This window comes from Hypomesus nipponensis, chromosome 6 (assembly GCF_054491055.1).
Source record: "Hypomesus nipponensis isolate SF chromosome 6, ASM5449105v1, whole genome shotgun sequence".
In the NCBI taxonomy this organism is placed as follows: domain Eukaryota; kingdom Metazoa; phylum Chordata; class Actinopteri; order Osmeriformes; family Osmeridae; genus Hypomesus; species Hypomesus nipponensis.
Window position 1 is genome coordinate 20,513,849 of NC_140366.1, and position 18,411 is coordinate 20,532,259.

The following is an 18,411-nucleotide window of genomic DNA, read 5'->3' on the forward strand; positions in this document are numbered from 1 at the left end:
TGGCTGCCCATCCAGTCCTTGCCAGCTAGCTATCATAAATACTAACTCTTACAATACATTAGTAAATACATCCATACAGCCTAAACCTTTAAGTGACCAAAGTCTGCACACTTGGCCATGACTCCAATACAAACTACAAAAGTGTTAGAAACTACAGCTCTGCACTCACTTGTCTGACATGCCCCCAGTGTAAAGAACCATTGATGGCTCTAGAAAACTGAAGCTATTTGCTTTGCTGTAGTGGACATGCAGTGTAATCCTCTGCTATCTCATACTGCTGTCACTGTGCTATCTCTCATACTGGTGTCACTGTGTTATCTCTCTCACATGCTGTCACTGTGCTCTTTCATATACTGGTGTCACTGTGCTATCTCATACTGGTGTCACTCTGCTATCTCTCTCATACTGGTGTCACTGTGTTGCTGTCTTGCCTCTTGGGATTTGCAGGATGAAAACGTTTTTTTGCTGTGAATGTGACATGTTTGTGACACGTATCACTCTTTGTGTAATTTGTCTAATCTTTCTTAAATTTCTCTCTATATATCTATTCCTCATCTTCTTTCCCTCCCTGTCTCTCCCCCTCCATCTCCCCTTCCCTGCCTCTCCATCTCCCCCTCCCTGCCTCTCCCTGCCTCTCCCCCTCCCTGTCTCTCCATCTTCCTCTCTCTCCCTTTCCCCCTCCCTCCATCTCTGTAGTTCCCTGTTGGACTTGGATCCTCTCTCCTCCTCAGGACCATGTGTCGGGGCATCAGCAGCCCCCACATCCTGGGGAGGTAATATCTCCATCTACCATATGGAACAACTACAACACATACTACAGAACTCATATATGATCTATTAAACATAACCAGCAATGTATCTGTTTTATAATGCATATTATATACAGTATAGAATGAATGAAGACATTTGTATTTTCATTCTAATAATATAACTGCCGATAAAGCTCATATATTGAATGGTTGTTGTCACTCACATTGCAGTTATTAAAAACTTTTTTGTCCCATTCCTCCTTGGCGCTGCCTCTTCAGACCTCCTTGGGTCAGGTGAGCTATCCCATAATGCACCTGTTTTTAGCACTGTAAAGCTCCAGTTAGACCAGTATGTGTCCTAGTGGGGGTCTCTCTCTCACTGGTCTCAGTAGTGTCTCTCTCTCTGTTTCCCCCCTCCTCCGTCTTGTTTCTGTTGTTCACATCGGGGCCGTTCGCTTTGGTTCCTATTTGTTTTTTTTGGTTGTTTTTGTTTGTTTACTATCTTGATGCTTTTGGTGGCAAATTTTCATTTCTTTCATTTTTTTTTTCGGTTTGGTTTTAATGTTTTGATTTAATTTATTATTATTGTTTTGGGATCTTTATTTGGTTGCTTTGGGAACATTCTTGGTTGTTTGGGGTTTTTGGTGCTCTGGCAGAGATGGCCGAGTCCCTGCTTCCAGCCCCAACCCTTGCTGTAGACTCCACCCCCTCTCCCGCTGCAGTAACTCCCTCCCCTGCTGCCGTGGAGACAGCTCTGGCTCCTCCCCCTAGCGCCGCCGCCAGTATGGACCTGCTGGGAGGTCAGTGGTGGGTCAGGGATCACCCTGGCTTCCAGGGTTTCTGGAGCACTCTGGACAGCTCAGCCCCACCCCACACACACTCACACACTCACACAGTCACACACACTCACAAACTCACACACACTCACTCAAAAACAGCAGTTTCACATGAATGACAATATATACCCTAACCCTAACCAATATATACCCTCCATATGAACGTGTAGCGCGCCACACTTGATTGCAAATTCATGAAAGTTTTTCTTTTATCTAATACATTTGTAAATGTATTGACATTGTTAGAATGTCTGCAAGCCTGTAGCAACAAAAATGAAGACATTGTGAAGTGTAGTTATATTAAAAACCAGGGTTTTGGTGAGCCAGTGTAGTGAAAAAAATATGACCCCCAAAAGTTGGACACCAGTCTTACCTAGGTCAGCAGCTCATCAGAAGCTGCATCTTCTGGTCAAAATAAGTTGCCTTGCTAATGTGCTGAGTGTTGGCGTAACCCTAAAGGCTGGACTATACGGTGAGGATCCTCTATACCAAAGGAGTTTATTTATTATTTCAGGTTGTTTTAAAATCACTACTCAGAAATAATATTAGCATATGCAGTGTAATGTCTGACTATAAAGGTGTGTACCCCCTCAATATATAAAGGATAGCATGTGTTGACTTACACACACAAACTCACCCCCTGTACATCTCCACATTTCCACTGACACAAACACACACTTCTCATTCATTTTCACATGCTTCGGTTAGATAGGCATAAAGCTTTTCCTCCACCTTAGTGAAAAGCAAATCTATCCAACAGCATCATGATCTGATCCAATCAAAACACATGCTGCTTTGTCCAGATCTCCTTCATAGAGGAACCTCACCTGTACAGGGAGAGTGACTGCTTCATAGAGGAACCTCACCTGTACAGACTCTGCCTGTGTGTGTGCTCATTCACTCATCCATCCATACATCCTGTGTGTGTGCTCATCCAGTCATCCTTCTGGCGTCAATCATGCCACAAACCACTGTTCTAATTGCAAGCTTTTAAACTTTTCTAAACATAATCACTTATGTTGGTTTTTCTTAAACCATATTCTCATTTTAACCATCATGTGGTTAAATTACTGTGTCCATCTTAGTAAGATTGAGAAATACAACACAGATGAACACAAATGTATAAAGGTGGTATGTTTCTGTAAACTTGCTATACTGTATCTTCTAACTTTCATATTCTCCCAACTCTACTTTTATTTGTCTCTTCATCCCTCCATCTCTTTTATTTGTCTCTTCATCCCTCCATCTCTTGTCCTTTGTATACCACTCCTACACACTTCCTATATGTCTTCTTTTTTTCTCTCTCCCTCTGTCATTTCTTTGTGTGCGTGTGTGTGTATGTGTGTGTGTGGACCCCAGATGCATTTGCTACCCCTGCTGCTCCTGGCGATGCCCCTGCTGCAGCCGAGGGCGGGGCTACGGAAGCCACGCCCACCCCAGCAGCAGACACTGGAGCCGGTGGGTTACAGGTTGTGTGAGGATGGTGTGTGTGTGGATGCTGGGTATGGATGGTGGGTGTGTGTGTGTGTGTGTGTGGATGGTGGATATGTGTATGGTGTGCGTGTGGATGATGTGTGTAGATGGTTTGTGTGTGTGTGTGTGTGTGTGGATGGTGTGTGTGTGTATATATGTGAGCATGCTTGGGATCCTTTTGTTGTATCTGTGCACAATGTCAGAATGATGGGTGTGTACATTTACAGTTTCTGCATACAGTAACTTGGTGTGTGTGTGGAACCAAACACAAACACTGATCCCATAGCTGTCAAGTGAAGGTAGTTGGTGTCCATTGCTTCTGGTACCTTCTGGGTAGGGCAATTGCTGTGGTCATGGTGATTAATTCTGCTGGTGTTGCGATGGGAATGGTCTTTGACCTTTGGGAATTCCTTCTGTGTGGGGTTAGGGGCTACCAGGAGTTACTATAAATTATTTTATTGTTTTTTTTCTTGATCCGAATCCTGTTGTCTTATCCCCATGACCAGGCTCCTTCGGTTCACCTGTTGTCTTTCTGTCCAAACTAACCCTAACCCTAACTTTTTTTCCTTAATCCAGAAATTTGTTTCAGTGTCATTAAACAAGAACATGGCTCAATGTATGCTGATCATTGTATACAATTACCCTCCTCCTCTCCACCCCATCCATAGACCCCTTTGCCACTGGGGATGCTAACTCAAACTCGGGCTCCTCGTCAGGGATGGACTTGTTTGCTATGATGCCTACGGAGAATAATGTCGGAGGAGCGGGTTTCACCTCAGCTACCGGCGCTCTCATTAACTCCACCCCTAGCATCCACATCCCCACCCCATCGATAAACCTCTTCAGTGGTAAAACTCCTCTCCTCCCCTATCCTCTCCATTCCTAACTCCCCTCCTGTATCCTTCTTGACTTATAATAGTCTGTTCTCTCCTCATCCCCGCTCCATAAATTACCAGCCTTGTTCAGAAACGTTTCTCCTTAGATTTTTCAGTCTTGACAACAATGTGTTCAAATGTGTTTTCTTAGCCACAGTGGTGCACATGCATTTCAGTGTGTGTGTTCGTATTTCTGCGTGTGTGTGTGTTTGTAGATTTCTTTGATTCCATGCCAGAACCAAGTTTCTCCAAAGTTGATCCCACTCCCAGTGTTGATTTGTTTGCAGCAGGTACCCACCTCCCTTCTCTCCCCCTCCTCTATTCTCTCTCTTTCCCTCTTCTCTTATTCCCCCTCTCTCCCTCCTCTCTCCCCTCTCCCTCCTCTCTCCCCTCTCCCTCCTCTCTCCCCTCTCCCTCCTCTCTCCCCTCTCCCTCCTCTCTCCCTCTCCCTCCTCTCTCCCCTCTCCCTCCTCTCTCCCCTCTCCCTCCTCTCTTCCCCCCCCTCTCACTCTTCTCTTATTCCCCCTCTCTCCCTCCTCTCTCCCCTCTCCCTCCTCTCTTCCCCCCCCTCTCACTCTTCTCTTATTCCCCCCCTCTCCCTCCTCTCTCCCCTCTCCCTCCTCTCTCCCCTCTCCCTCCTCTCTTCCCCCCCTCTCACTCTTCTCTTATTCCCCCTCTCTCCCTCCTCTCTCCCCTCTCCCTCCTCTCTTCCCCCCCCTCTCACTCTTCTCTTATTCCCCCTCTCTCCCTCCTCTCTCCCCTCTCCCTCCTCTCTTCCCCCCCCTCTCACTCTTCTCGTATTCTCCCTCCTCTCTTATACTCTCTCTTCTCACTGCTCTGTCCCTTTCTTCTGCTGGCTGTCTAAAGCCTATCTTTCATTGCCCTGTGTGTTTGTCTGTGTTTTTCAGTGTATTATTAATGTTCATGCATTAGATTACGTTTTATACAATGGGTTGTTCTCAATCTGAAATGTTATGGATTCGTTCCATGGCAAGTTTAGTTACAAATAAAATACATGTTAACTGAATGTCATTGCTTGCTCGCCAGAAATTATGATCTTCATTTGATAATGCCTAGCAACCATATAACAATTAATGAGACTAGTTGACCACCAAGCTAATTTGTTAATCTTTTTTGTTGGTGAAGATAAACAAAAATCAATGACATCGATAAGAATCAAAAACACACTGAAATGTGAATCCTTAAGAAAAGGATATACATATCCCGGTGGTGTAACCGCAGTTAAAAAGAAGTAAACTATGGGGGGTGATATATCACAAATATATAATTATTGATTGTTGGTGAGATACCTCTCATGGTACATGCTTTAGTGCATGCAGTTTTTGACATACAGAATATAGTGTGATTAGTAGGGGTGCAAAACCAAACCGCAAAAAAACAAATTGTTCAACACACAAACCACGGCTCGTTTTTAACATGTAAGCCGCGGTTTTTCAGATCTACGAGAAAAAACAACCGAACACGTTTGTCTTTTCCCGTACCCTTTTCTGGAGAGTACTCAGAGACTAAGTATTCAGAAATATGATCTGTTATGTAATGCTATTTTATTAACATTTGAAAGTTATGTAGCCCTAAAGTCAATTTCCAGGTAAGACTTGGCTTTTACCTGAGTTCCTTTGTACCACCTGACTAATGTCTAATATTGAAGTGAGTGGAGTCCATAACACATTTCCAGTTATTTACTAAGAATGTATTTAACCAAATAAGTCATGTATTTGAAATAATAATAATTCAATACCACAAATAAGATTTAGGCTATTTAAACAATATTGAGGCCTAAAATAAAATAATACAAAAGCCGGCATGGAAAACAACCAACGACCAAAAAGGTCGATGAGGACAGCCTTTAAGAGAGAAAGCGATTACCCATTGATCTGTCGCATCAGAATTTTGATTTGGGTCACGAAAGTCTTGAAATTTGAGTGAGAATGTCGCCCGGTACAGACCGCATAGTCGAGCGGCAACCATGTCTTCACGTCATGTCACAAAGTTCATAATTTTACAGTTTTACAGTCAATTCTACATCTAAAAAGTCGAGCAGGGCAACTTTCAAGAGATATGGGAATTCTGCTTTTAGCCAGCTGGTCCGATTATTTTTCTGATTTGGCAATCTGAGTGAGACTGCATCCCCGTTACACTGTTTTGACGTTAGCCTCAGTCAGACTTGCTCAATGCACAGACGTGCACAATGTCGTATTTCACTCCATACTACACCAGAAACGTCAGGGAGGACTGCCTAATGTAGATTTGAGCCTGATGAAGATAGCCAGCATCTCGGATTTATTTAACCGAGCCTGTTTCATTCGTCATTTGCCTGAGAAAGCGACGTCCGTTAGCCAGGCTTGTTTTGCCCGATCACTTGGTCAGGCTATTTAAGGATATCGGGGACTTTTGTGCATAGACAAGTGAAACGTAAATGTATTTGTCCAAAGGCCAAGAGCCTCAAAGTTAATATCAAGCCCTGCAATCCAGTGGCCAGAGATATATGATGACCTGATCGACACTCCAAGTGTTATAGACCGGGGAGAAGTTCGTCTTTTGCAACCGACATGCGCAGTTGAGCCTGCTTGACAGTTGTGTGACGTAGGGTGATAATTGGTTTATTCAGCGGCGTGGCTCTCACGTAGGCCGCCTCAAAGGATAGGGTTAACCCTAACCTGGCCACGAGTGCCCAGGTTACTCGGGTGCTTTTTGAGCAGCAGGTTCTCTTGTACACTGACCGCGGTACACCGTAATAACACGAGTAGGCTAGGCTAATACAGATTAGCTAGCACTAGCTATAAGTTCACAAAGCTGAGCAAGCTAGCTAGCTCCAAAACAGAACATTACTGTGCCCTTTTGTTGGCTGAATGAAAACAACAAAAACCTTAGGGACACTAACTACTAACAATGGCTCAACCTTCTAACTACTGCTGTCATATTCTTATTTTTTCAATTGCTCTCCTTTCTTACTTTTTCTCCACACCGTCGGTATTGTCTTAACTCTCCTGTTTCCCGGGCTCTCTCCCTCGTCTCTCTTTCCGATCCCCCATCTCCACCAATAGGGAGTCACTATACGTGGTGATGGACATTACCACCAACTGCTGACCATTTCACCCAATTAGCATGTTAGCTTGGTAGGCATATCATTGCCAAAACGTATCCTATTACTTTATCACAAGTTATTTAAGTACCATCTATACACTTAAGATATAATATTAATATTATAGCACTACCAAAGCCTCAGGTTATACCTGGGCTTCAGTTATTTTTGCATCAACCTTTAGATGCGCAAGTTCAAAATATTTTTGACGATCCCCACAGCGCAAGTTATTTTCCCAAAACGGTAGCTAGCTAGCTTTAGCAGCTTCCGGGCTAAATGACCTAGCATAATACTCGTAGTAATGCTACTACCGTGCTAGTGTTACTTGTTAGCCTTCTCAGTGGTACATTTTGAAGCCATAGAGAGACTGTGAGACCCGTATTCGAACAATCACATATGTGCGACGCTACTCATTAATGGAAGGTAAAACGGAGATCGAAAATGTGTTATGTTTGCTTTATAGCCTGAGTCACATTTGCTTTAAAAATAATAATGATTTCATACCTTATCAAATCTCTGGATGTAAGAATGTTATTCATGCAGAGAAAATACAGGGAGAAAATACTGGGAGTCAGGCTGAGCGTGTAGAGCATTGAGCTAGTAATCTGAAGGTTGCCAGTTCGATTCCTGGCTGGTGCACCTGACGTTGTGTCCTTGGGCAAGGCACTTCACCCCTACTTTCCTCAGGGAGAATTTTCCTGTACTTACTGTAAGTCGCTCTGGATAAGAGCGTCTGCTAAATGTAAAAATTTAAATACAGAGAGAACATTGAAATGTTAATGTTTTTTTTTCTTCCCGTAATGTGCAAACCAAACTAAAACCCATAAAGCGCAATACAAACCGAACCGTGGGCTTGTTGAGTTGTTGCACCCCTAGTGTGTAGTGCAGTGTGTCTGTTGGTATTGTGTATACTGTATATTGTGTGTGTAATGTATAGTGTCTATGTTGGTATATACTTTATATGTATTTTAACCCCCTTCTCTCCTTCAAATCAGCAGATGGCTTCTCCTCCACCCCTCTCCTCTCATCCGCCCCCTTCCTCTCATCCGTCCCCCTCCTGTCATCCACCCCTCCACCCAAACCGGACTCTTCAAACATCATGGACCTGTTTGGGGGTCCTTCGCCCCCCCCCTCGCTCTTCCCTGAGGAGGGGGTGGGAGGGTTCTCATTAGATGGGGTCGTTTTTGGTATTTCCATTATTAAGATGGTTCAAATGCAGCCATATGTCACAATATTACCATGATTCCAATTGTGTTAACATTTAACCTGATTATGCACAAATTACTGAGTGTGGTTTATAGTGTTCCTTCATCAGGTTGGATCCACTAGTTCTGTAGTTTTCATTTGTATTGTGGATCAGGGCCAGATATGTGTCAGAACTTGGATGGAGGCTTGTAGTTTGATGTCGGCCAATTGACTTAAGAGCAGAGTCACCTGTGATTGGTAAAAGCTTTCAAATTGATGCATCATTTTGGGATAAGATTAGTGTGGTGTGCTTGAGACTAGTGTTGCCAGGTACCAACATTTCAGTAGTCTGTACCAATACCATTGAAATTTCACAATACAATTTTCGATACCAAAAAATAGAAAGCGGTTACTGAACAACTCTCATTGGTTGACAGTTACAGTCACCTACAGTATCTAAGGCTGTAGCCTACTTATGACAACAACAGAACATCAATATAATCATAATGCATGTAGGCCTGAAGGCAGAACATGTGTGGACTGAGTGTAGATATGAAGCTAACTCAGCAGAGGACTTAAATCATTTATAAGAAGTAGAAATAGTGGATTCATCACGCTTCATGGGGCTCTTTAAATTTCCTGCACAACAAGCACAAAGTAAATATTAGTGCTGTCAGTTTAACGCGTTATTAACGGCGTTAACGTAAACCCAAATTAACGGCGTCAATTTTTTTATCGTGCGATTAACCCTCTTTTTGGCCTAGCAAACTTTGTCGTTTTTATTTACATGCTGTTGCAACAACTACCAACGGTAGAAAAACTACAACACCACACTGGATCTAGCTAGACTGGAAACAAAACAACAGGCACACCACACACACTTGTTTGGCTTGCGAGCCGGCTAAAGAGTAGTAGCAGAGCCCATTTACGGATATTAGAAATTCTCTGGTAGTAGGTTAACATTACGTTTGGAGTGGATGGCGAGCACGAGACGCCGAAATGGATGCCAATAAGATTCTGAAAGGTTTACTTTTTTTAAAATATATATTTTATCTTTATTGAGGCCAACAGGGTTCAAACATTGTAGGATACTTTTCCTTTTATATAATTTCTCTTATGGTTTACAGGTGCCTGATATATAGGAAAAACAAAAATAAAAAGGAAAGCAAACCAAATCGGAAATATAACTACAGGGATTTTCCATCTGTGTCACTACCTCATATCAGTTAGTTTTCTTTCAAGGCCCTTTTTTTTATTTTATTTTTTTTGACATTTTTGTATTTTTACAATAAGAACAGTTCAAACATAGGGGGAGTTTCACTTTACCTCTCTGAGAAAGAATAGAGAAAGAAAAAGAAGAAATGGACAAGCATATACATATACAAATACAGCCAAACAAGAAATTCTAACCCTAACCCTATTTTCCATTTTATATATATCATGAACCACATCTAGCCTGAATGGTTTACTTTTAAAAAGTTGCCAAATGGTTCCATTGACAAGACCAAAGTGATCTGTGTGTTTTGTCATTGTAAACTGAGCTATCATCGCAGCACGTCCAGTCTGAAATACAACTTGATGGCCAAGCACACAGCTGATGCAAATTCTCCGCCCCCTCGTCAAAGCCAGGCGATTGCAATGTTGTTTTCAATTTTAAAAAATTGCACGAAGCAATCCGAACCACTTTTCCATGTTGATAAGAGCATTATTAGAAATCAAGGGACATTTAGAATAGATAAAAATGTGCGATTAATTGTGATTAATCTCGAGTTAACTATGACATTAATGCGATTAATCGCTATTAAATATTTTAATCGTTTGACAGCATTAGTAAATATACATCCCAAACTCAAAAACACAAATGTTGGCAAACTGTCATCTAAAAGCCTCTGTAAAAATGTGTTAACCCTGTTGTGCCCCCTCATTTAGTATGCCTCAGTATTAGGTATTACATTTGCAACTTTAAGTGGAGCCCCTGCAGTGTCGCTAGATTTTGCAAATTGTTGTCTTCCCTTGTGACAAAAAATCTAATCTAGCCACAAATTTTGTGACTTTTAGCAACTTCTGGTGAGATTTATTTTGGCAACACTGTGCTTGTCATGGTCCGCCTCTGCAACCCGGTACTTCAGTAATTCTGGTATCTTACCGTTTTTATTTGATTTTTTTACCGTGTTGGTACCGGAGTACCTGTTTTTGTGACAACACTACATGAGACCACAGTTTTATGCACGTGTACGTGTGAATTTAGTTCTGTGTGTGTTTCTTTGTGCTTATGTATGTGTGAGTTCACCTAGCAGGAGAATGCTCCTGTTAGTCATGTAAATGATATCTACTGTGTGTGTCTCTACTCTGTCTGGATAGGGCTTCCCAGTGTGGAGCTGAAGGCTGACTCTTAACCCTTCTCTGCCCTCATGCTGCACTTGGAACGGCCTCCTTTGGCCTGGCTTGGCCCACGTTGGCCTTGTATGGAATGGTTTGGTTTCATCTGGTAGAGTCCACTGGAGGTGAGCCCCAGCCAGCAGCCCCTGGAGCAGAGCTAATGTCAGGTAAGACTCAACTACCAGATGTAGACACACCTGTCCGCATGACACACCCACACAGACACGCGCACATTGTGGTCTATGTTGTACCTGTTCTTGCTGATATCCCTGGTACTGTATATCTCTGGAACTGTAGATATCTCTGGTCCTATAGATATTTGTAGTACTGTAGATATCAGTAGTTCTGTAGATATCAGTCGTACCTGTAGATATCTTCAGTACTGTGTATATCAGTAGTACTGTAGATATCAGTAGTACCTGTAGATATTTCTGATCCTGTACATATCAGTACTTCCTGTAGATATCAGTAGTACCTTGTAGATATCGCGGTGCTGTAGATATTCCAGACTATGTTGCATGTACATAGCAGTAGAAGCCGAGTGAAAAGAGAAAGGTTTCATAAATTCCACAACAACAGGTACAAAAATGGCAGGCAGGCTCTAAATGTAGGGACAGGCAGGAGTTCAAAAACCAAACACAGAATAGACACAGAAATACTGTCACGATCTGGCATGGAACAAAGGAACAGCTTTTAGACGGGCTCTGCCAGACCAATCACTGCGACCAGAGATCCCGCTTGATGGCATCCGAAGCGGAACCAGAATGTCAGAGCATTAGCAACAACATTAGCAAGCCAAAACTCTTTGTAGCATGTGTATTGACAGGGAGAGCCTAACCTGTCAGCTGTGTTGTCGATGCCTCGACAGAAAAAGGAAGTGACCAGAGCTTGCCGTAAAGCAGCATCTCTAGTCATACGATGTCATTTACATTTTAAAAGGCTTTTTAGAATAGAAAGGCGGGGAAAAATCTAACACCCAGATGTGTGTGTGTTTTGTTTTTTTACTCCCCTTTCAAATTCAGAATTCAAATTACTAGAATTTAATCCTGATAAAAGTGGATTTTGAGGGGTATAGGTCTATAGACCTCCATTAATTCTGCACTCGCTCGTTAGTGCCCTCATATGGAAGTAGAGTGGAACTGCAACCAGTTCAGAACCCGGAAGTTTCCCAAGAGTCACAGTTCTCCCCATATTATACATTTTCTGGGCTCTGCTTTGTGTTTGGCACTGCCGCGCTAGTGTTGCTGGGAAAGATGAGATGTATACAATGACGTGGCTCTGTGGTGGCTCACTAGCCCGTGGAAAAGCAAACCGGTTCTTAGAAGGCTCCGTTCTTGAACCAGCTCCAAACTGGCTCTTGGTTCACTTTAGTGGAAAGGGGGTAAGGGTGTATCACGACTGCGGCCATGCCCTGGTTTCATGTTCAGTGCGTCCCCTGCCCTAGTGTCCCCTGCCCTAGGGTTACGACCCAAACGGTTGAAAACATTTAACAGAGGACACAGATGGCCAGACAGTTGACGATCCAAACTCAGATTTTATTGATGTTAAGACATTAATTTGTTTGTCTGGTTTCCTAAAACATGCGGTACAAAAAAAAACTCCCGTGCCTCGTAAAGAAAAGAAAGTAACAAAAGAAAGTTCGACCTGGTGAGCTGGCCACAAAAGAACAAAAGAAGGTGCGACAGCGGGCCAACCCTATACAGGGCCATTGGAGCTGGAGCCAGCACCTCTACCACCCTACACACAAAATACCCCCACCAACTAAACTAAAAAAAGGAATGATCCAAAAACAAAACAGCCGGTCTCACCAAGGAAAGCTGAGGTGCTGCTCACACCAGCGCTGGAGCAGACTGGCGTCGGAGCGGAAACAGGCGAGAGCCTCGACCACCCTCTTCTGTGACCTTTTATAGGCTCCCGTGAGCCTCAAAAGAAGACCGATCTCTCTCACAAATAAATCAAACAGAGGCGAAATACGCAAACCAAAATATAAACAATTTACTAAATCATAACTAGAAACAAACGAAACATCCAAAAATAAGAATTGGACAAAGGTGCACTGGCACCTAACACCTAGTGTCCCCTACCCTGGTGTCCCCTCTCCTAGTGTTCAGTGTAGTCAAATCAAATCAAATCAAATTTATTTGTATAGCCCTTTTTACACGCAAGCATGTCACAGAGGGCTTCACATACGCCCATAGAACTGCCCCTCAACCAACCTAAACCCTCAAGGAAGACAAGGAAAAACTCCCAGAAAAACTCCCAACGGGAGAAAAAATGGAAGAAACCTTGGGAGGAGCAATTCAGAGAGGGATCCCCTCCTCCAGAGACGGTTGGCAAGAGAGAGGAGCAGAACACAAGCTAAACATAGTCATACAGTGTCAATGGGTTTTGAAACACCAAAAATCCATTGTTCGGCTTTATAGACGTTGGATGTAGTCCCTTATCCCCTACCCTAGTGTCGCCTATCCTAGTGTTCAGTGTAGTCCCTTATCCCCTACCCTAGTGTCCCCTATCCTAGTGTTCAGTGTAGTCCCTAGTGTCCCCTACCCTGGTGTCCCCTCTCCTAGTGTTCAGTGTAGTCCCTAGTGTCCCCTACCCTGGTGTCCCCTCTCCTAGTGTTCAGTGTAGTCCCTTATCCCCTACCCTAGTGTCCCCTATCCTAGTGTTCAGTGTAGTCCCTAGTGTCCCCTACCCTGGTGTCCCCTCTCCTAGTGTTCAGTGTAGTCCCTTATCCCCTCTCCTAGTGTTCAGTGTAGTCCCTAGTGTCCCCTCTCCTAGTGTTCAGTGTAGTCCCTAGTGTCCCCTACCCTAGTGTCCCCTCTCCTAGTGTTCAGTGTAGTCCCTAGTGTCCCCTGCCCTAGTGTCCCCTCTCCTAGTGTTCAGTGTAGTCCCTAGTGTCCCCTGCCCTAGTGTCCCCTCTCCTAGTGTTCAGTGTAGTCCCTTATCCCCTACCCTAGTGTCCCCTCTCCTAGTGTTCAGTGTAGTCCCTAGTGTCCCCTACCCTAGTGTCCCCTCTCCTAGTGTTCAGTGTAGTCCCTAGTGTCCCCTACCCTAGTGTCCCCTCTCCTAGTGTTCAGTGTAGTCCCTAGTGTCCCCTGCCCTAGTGTCCCCTCTCCTAGTGTTCAGTGTAGTCCCTCATGTTCCCCTGTTCTGTGTCTCATTCAGTGGTTTAAGTTCTTATTAGTGTTACTGGTTGTGTCTTGTTCTGTACTTGAGTCCATGTTATATGTCCAGTCCTGGTCAGTCATTGTTTCTCAGTTTTGCTGTATGTGAGTATCCCCACCATGTTCTTGTTTTGTCTGAAGTACAGTTCCGTGTTCTTATCCTTCCTCCTATCTCTTTTTCATCTGGGTCCTCCCCACACCACACCTTACAATTACAAATACCCCCTTTCCATCAAAGTGAACCGGGAGCTAGTTCGGAGCTGGTGCTAGAGCCAGTTCTGAGCTGGTTTAAGAACGGAGCTTACTAAGAACCGGTTTGCTTTTCCACGGGCGAGAGCCACCACAGAGCCATGTCATTACGTCACTGTATACGTCTCATATTTCCCAGCAACGCTAGCGCGGTAGCGCAAAACACAACATCAACAATGGCGGACGTTTCGTTGCTGTGGTTGTCATGGTGAGATGCTAGAGCTAGGTTATCAAAAAGTCGGAGTAAATTTAGAAATTAGCAGTTTCATCAATTAAATAAGCACATTTTCAGCAACTACACTGCCCAATTCTCGATACATTTTCATTAAGATTCTGATTTACAAGTACCGTTTAGCTGAAATATGAATTGTAAAAACTTGCAATGGCGGCCAAAGCGTTTTGTTGGTCACGGTTACCCCGCCCCAAGCGGTTCTTTATTGGTTCGTAAACTAGACCAGCTCCGAAGTGGTGCTCGTTGCGAACCACGTACGAACCACTTTTCCGGTTCCCAGTCTGTCGAAAGAGAAATAACTGGTTCGCAATTAGGCACCGGCTCCAAACCGGCACCCAAAATGGGTTGATGGAAAAGGGGTAAGAGAGCACCTGGGAGAGCACCAGAGCATTGTTTAAATGAAACAGCCTACCTTACTATTGTTGCTGACCATGTCTATCCCTTTATGACCACAGTGTACCTACCTTCTGATGGCTACTTCCAGCAGAATAATGCACCATGTCACAAAGCTCAAATCATCAACGGGTTTCTTGATCATGACAGAGACTTCACTGTACTCCAATAGCCTCCATGGTCACCAGATCTCAATCTAATAGAGCACCTTTGGAATGTGATGGAACGGGAGATTCACATCATGGATGTACAGCCGACCCATCTGCAGCAACTATGTGATGCTATCATGTCAATATGGACCAAAATCTCTCAGGAATGTTTCCAACACCTTGTTGAAAGTATGAGGCGGAGAATTAAGGCAGTCTGAAGGCAAAAGGGGGTCCAACCCAGTACTACCGAGGTGTATCTAATTAAGTGGCCAGTGAGTGTAGGTTTGTTTCTGCAATTGTACATGATTTATGTGGCTATGATCATTCTTTTGGGGAAATGCGAGACATTATATGTAGCATCTGCCTAAACGTTTCTCAAACTACCATAAGTAAAACATAGGTTTGTATTATTCTGAAATCTTTGTTAGTATTATTCAGAAATCATTGTTCATCAGTGTTTAATGCATAATCCTAAATGTTTTATTTATTGAAGTATATTTTTTCATGAATTTACATTTGTCACTGATAGGTAAAAAAAGTTGGCATCACGCCAGAAAGGGTTATCGTTTTCCCGTCAGGTCAGTGTTACAGGAACTGTGCCGGACCAGGTTAGTTTTGCGGCAGTTGCCAGAGTAACTGAGTTCGAACTACATAAAACTGGCTTTGTGGAACCAAATCAACTGGAAATGAGGCAGACTAACTGACATAAGCCTGGCTTATTTAGTAAATTTGCTTTATGGAACAGGCCTCTAAGTGTCTTACCCCATGTTTCAGAACTGACAGTCTGCAAAAACTACTGCTGACGGCTTAACTCTTCTCCTTCCAATCTCTCCCTCCTTCTGTATCCCTCCCTCCCTTTTTCTCTATTTCTCGCTCCCTGTTTCTCTCCCTCCTCCTCCTTTATCCCTCCCTCCTTTCTTTCTCACTCTCTTACCGGCTTCATCAACACCCCGCTTCTGTGGCCTACGGACATCCCTGCCTGTTTCTGTCCTTCTTCCCTTTCTGTTCACATTTCCACCATGTTATTTTCTCTCTTTCTTTCCTTCCATTCTCCACCTCTCCATCTGGCTTTTGGGTTCATTGCTTGTTTCCTGCTTCTGACTGGGTGAGTGTTTTGGCCCCTTTGTGTGTACAGTGTTGTTTCCTCCCAGAGTGCATTGCAGTAGTAGTAGAGCTCAACTGGTCCCAGTTGTCTCAGACAACCTCCAGCATCTACTACAAAAGCCTGATCTGTAGCACTGCCATTCCTGCACGTGTCTGATCCTGACTACCCTAATCATGTTACTGTAGTTTGTAGATGGATACGTGCTTCGCTTACCTGCCCTGTTAAATTTTTATGAGGACAGAAATGTGTTATAATCCTTATTGTGCTTATTAGATTTTGTCATCTCATTGATATCTAAAAGAAAAACAGCATAACCATGGTGATTCAATAATTACGTAAATATATGATACAATACTGTGTTACAGTTTAAAGTTATATTACTGTAAAATGGACTGTTATGTGGAATCATGGGGATCACTGGTACATGTGTTTGTGCATGTGTGTGACAGTCTGGATCCATTTGTATGTGTGCATGACAGTGAGTGTATCCGTGTGGGTGTGTGTGTGTGTGAGACAGTGTGGATCCATATGTGTACACATGCTTGTGGATGTGTTTGTTGAGGCTGGTTAGTAAGTGTCAAAGTGTTCAGGAAGGGGATCCAGAGCCTGCTTCTTGACAACGTTCCCTTGCCCCTCTCTGATCAGTGTTGTCATGGAAACCCTCTGATTTGGTTGTCATGGTAATGCCCCCTGTAGTAGAGAATTGGAGCTGCTTGATTCTAAACTGTCCCTCTTATTTTCCATCCACCTCTCACTATCACCCCCCCTTTCTCTCCCCATGACCCTATCTCTCTCTCCCCATGACCCTATCTCTCTCTCCCTCCTGTCACCCTCTCCCTCCATCCCGCTCTTCTCCCCTCCGGCCCATCCCCCCTCCCCTCCTGTCTGCAGTGTTTGATGGGCTAGGTGATGTGATGAAGCCTGCTATGACGCCACAGGGCTCCTCCACCATAGGAGCCTCTTCTCCCAGCAAGCCCATGGGAGACCTGGACTCTACCATGGCTAACCTGGCTGGCAGTAAGTAGACCACTGCGGCATGCAGTCTACCCCGCACAGGACTAGTGGCTTACCTGGCTGGCAGTAAGCACCAAACACATCATAGTAGAACACTCCACCATGGCTAACCTGGCTGGCAGTAAGCACCAAACACATCATAGTAGAACACTCCACCATGGCTAACCTGGCTGGCAGTAAGCACCAAACACATCATAGTAGAACACTCCACCATGGCTAACCTGGCTGGCAGTAAGCACTAAACACCCCATAGTAGACTCCAGCAGTCTACAGTCTACCCCACACAGAACTAGTGGATGAACACTATTGAAATTACTTTATAATCACATAGCGTTTAATAGGGTGATATTGTGACAGAATGTATGAGGTATTCTGGTATACTTTCAATCTGTTTCTCCATTTGTCTCTCTTCCTCCTTCTCTCTCTCCCTCTCTTCTCTCCTTTCCCTCTCCATCTTTTTCTCCCTTTCTCTCTCCATCCTTTTCTCCATCCTTCTCTCCCCCTCTTCCTCTCCCTCCATAGATCTGGGAATGGGCCCTGCAGCCCCCCCTCAGGTAGCTCCACCCAGCTGGGGTGCCCCCATGGTAAATGTTGTGTGTGTCTGTCAGCATGGAGCAGCATGGCAAAGGCATGGCCTCATCTGCCTCTCCAGGGTGGTCCAAACACAGGGCCAGGAAGGTTGATAGAGGAAGCATCACCCATAGATCACCATAATTCCTTCACAGCTATATAAGTAGACATAAATACGGTTGTATTAGTGTAAGCTAGAGTTAAGCAATAAGCCCCAAGAGGCCGTGGTTTACGCTGATTTTAGAACAGGTAAGGGGAGTTGTTAGGCACAACGCGAAGCGGACAGCCCAAAACCCCCTTACCTGTTCTAAAATCATCGTAAACCACGGACTCGCGGGGCATATTGCTTTTCTAAAACTGTTACTACAAATATTTTATATGGTTTCATCAATAAAAACAAAATAGTTTAACAATAAACCGTCATTCTTCCGCTACTACAAAGTATAGTTCCTACATAAATCGTTGCCACGCAACAGCCAGATGGATATCTTTGCTGTCTTTTTCAATTTGAAATATTCGATGCGCAGTAATATGGAATGTTAAAGAATGTTATGAGGACAACCTGTGAGGTTATGCTGGATTTTACGACGGCATGGAGCGCGATATAGCCACAATCACAATCAAGGATGGGAACAACCAGTTTTAGAACTGTCAGTTTCTTACTTGTAGCTAGTAGAAATCATCCCATCCATTAAGGAAGTACATGTGCAGGAATGACAACTTGTGGTTCAGAATAAGAGAAGCGGCTTCAGCTTTCTCTGGTCAGGGTGTTCAGTGCTTTAGGGTTAGGGGCAGTGATTTTTACAACAGCACAGGTACAATCAGAATTGAGGACTAGAACACTACTGAAAAGGCAAACATATCTATTCTCCTTTTTAGGTTTTACATTCAAGGAATGCATTATAGCCGGTCGTTTTTTGTACTGAACGGATGAG

General features: G+C 43.9%; 1 protein-coding gene across 16 annotated transcripts in view; it reads left to right on the top strand.

Annotated features, from left to right (window-relative positions):
• Positions 1-18,411, top strand: part of LOC146287598 (clathrin coat assembly protein AP180-like) — a 38,905-nt gene that overhangs the window by 17,147 nt on the left and 3,347 nt on the right. For 4 of the 16 annotated variants that reach the window (XM_084700058.1, XM_084700059.1, XM_084700067.1 and 1 more), the window contains exons 13-22: positions 697-773; positions 1,029-1,043; positions 1,406-1,549; positions 2,945-3,043; positions 3,727-3,906; positions 4,149-4,223; positions 8,032-8,223; positions 10,714-10,767; positions 16,784-16,909; positions 17,429-17,490. In XM_084700058.1, coding sequence (XP_084556184.1) covers positions 697-773; positions 1,029-1,043; positions 1,406-1,549; positions 2,945-3,043; positions 3,727-3,906; positions 4,149-4,223; positions 8,032-8,223; positions 10,714-10,767; positions 16,784-16,909; positions 17,429-17,490 — 1,024 coding nt within the window. Of the gene's footprint in view, positions 1-696; positions 774-1,028; positions 1,044-1,405; positions 1,550-2,944; positions 3,044-3,726; positions 3,907-4,148; positions 4,224-8,031; positions 8,224-10,582; positions 10,768-16,783; positions 16,910-17,428; positions 17,491-18,411 lie in introns of those variants that run through there. The other 12 variants (XM_084700063.1, XM_084700065.1, XM_084700070.1 and 9 more) reach the window with 10 other exon arrangements.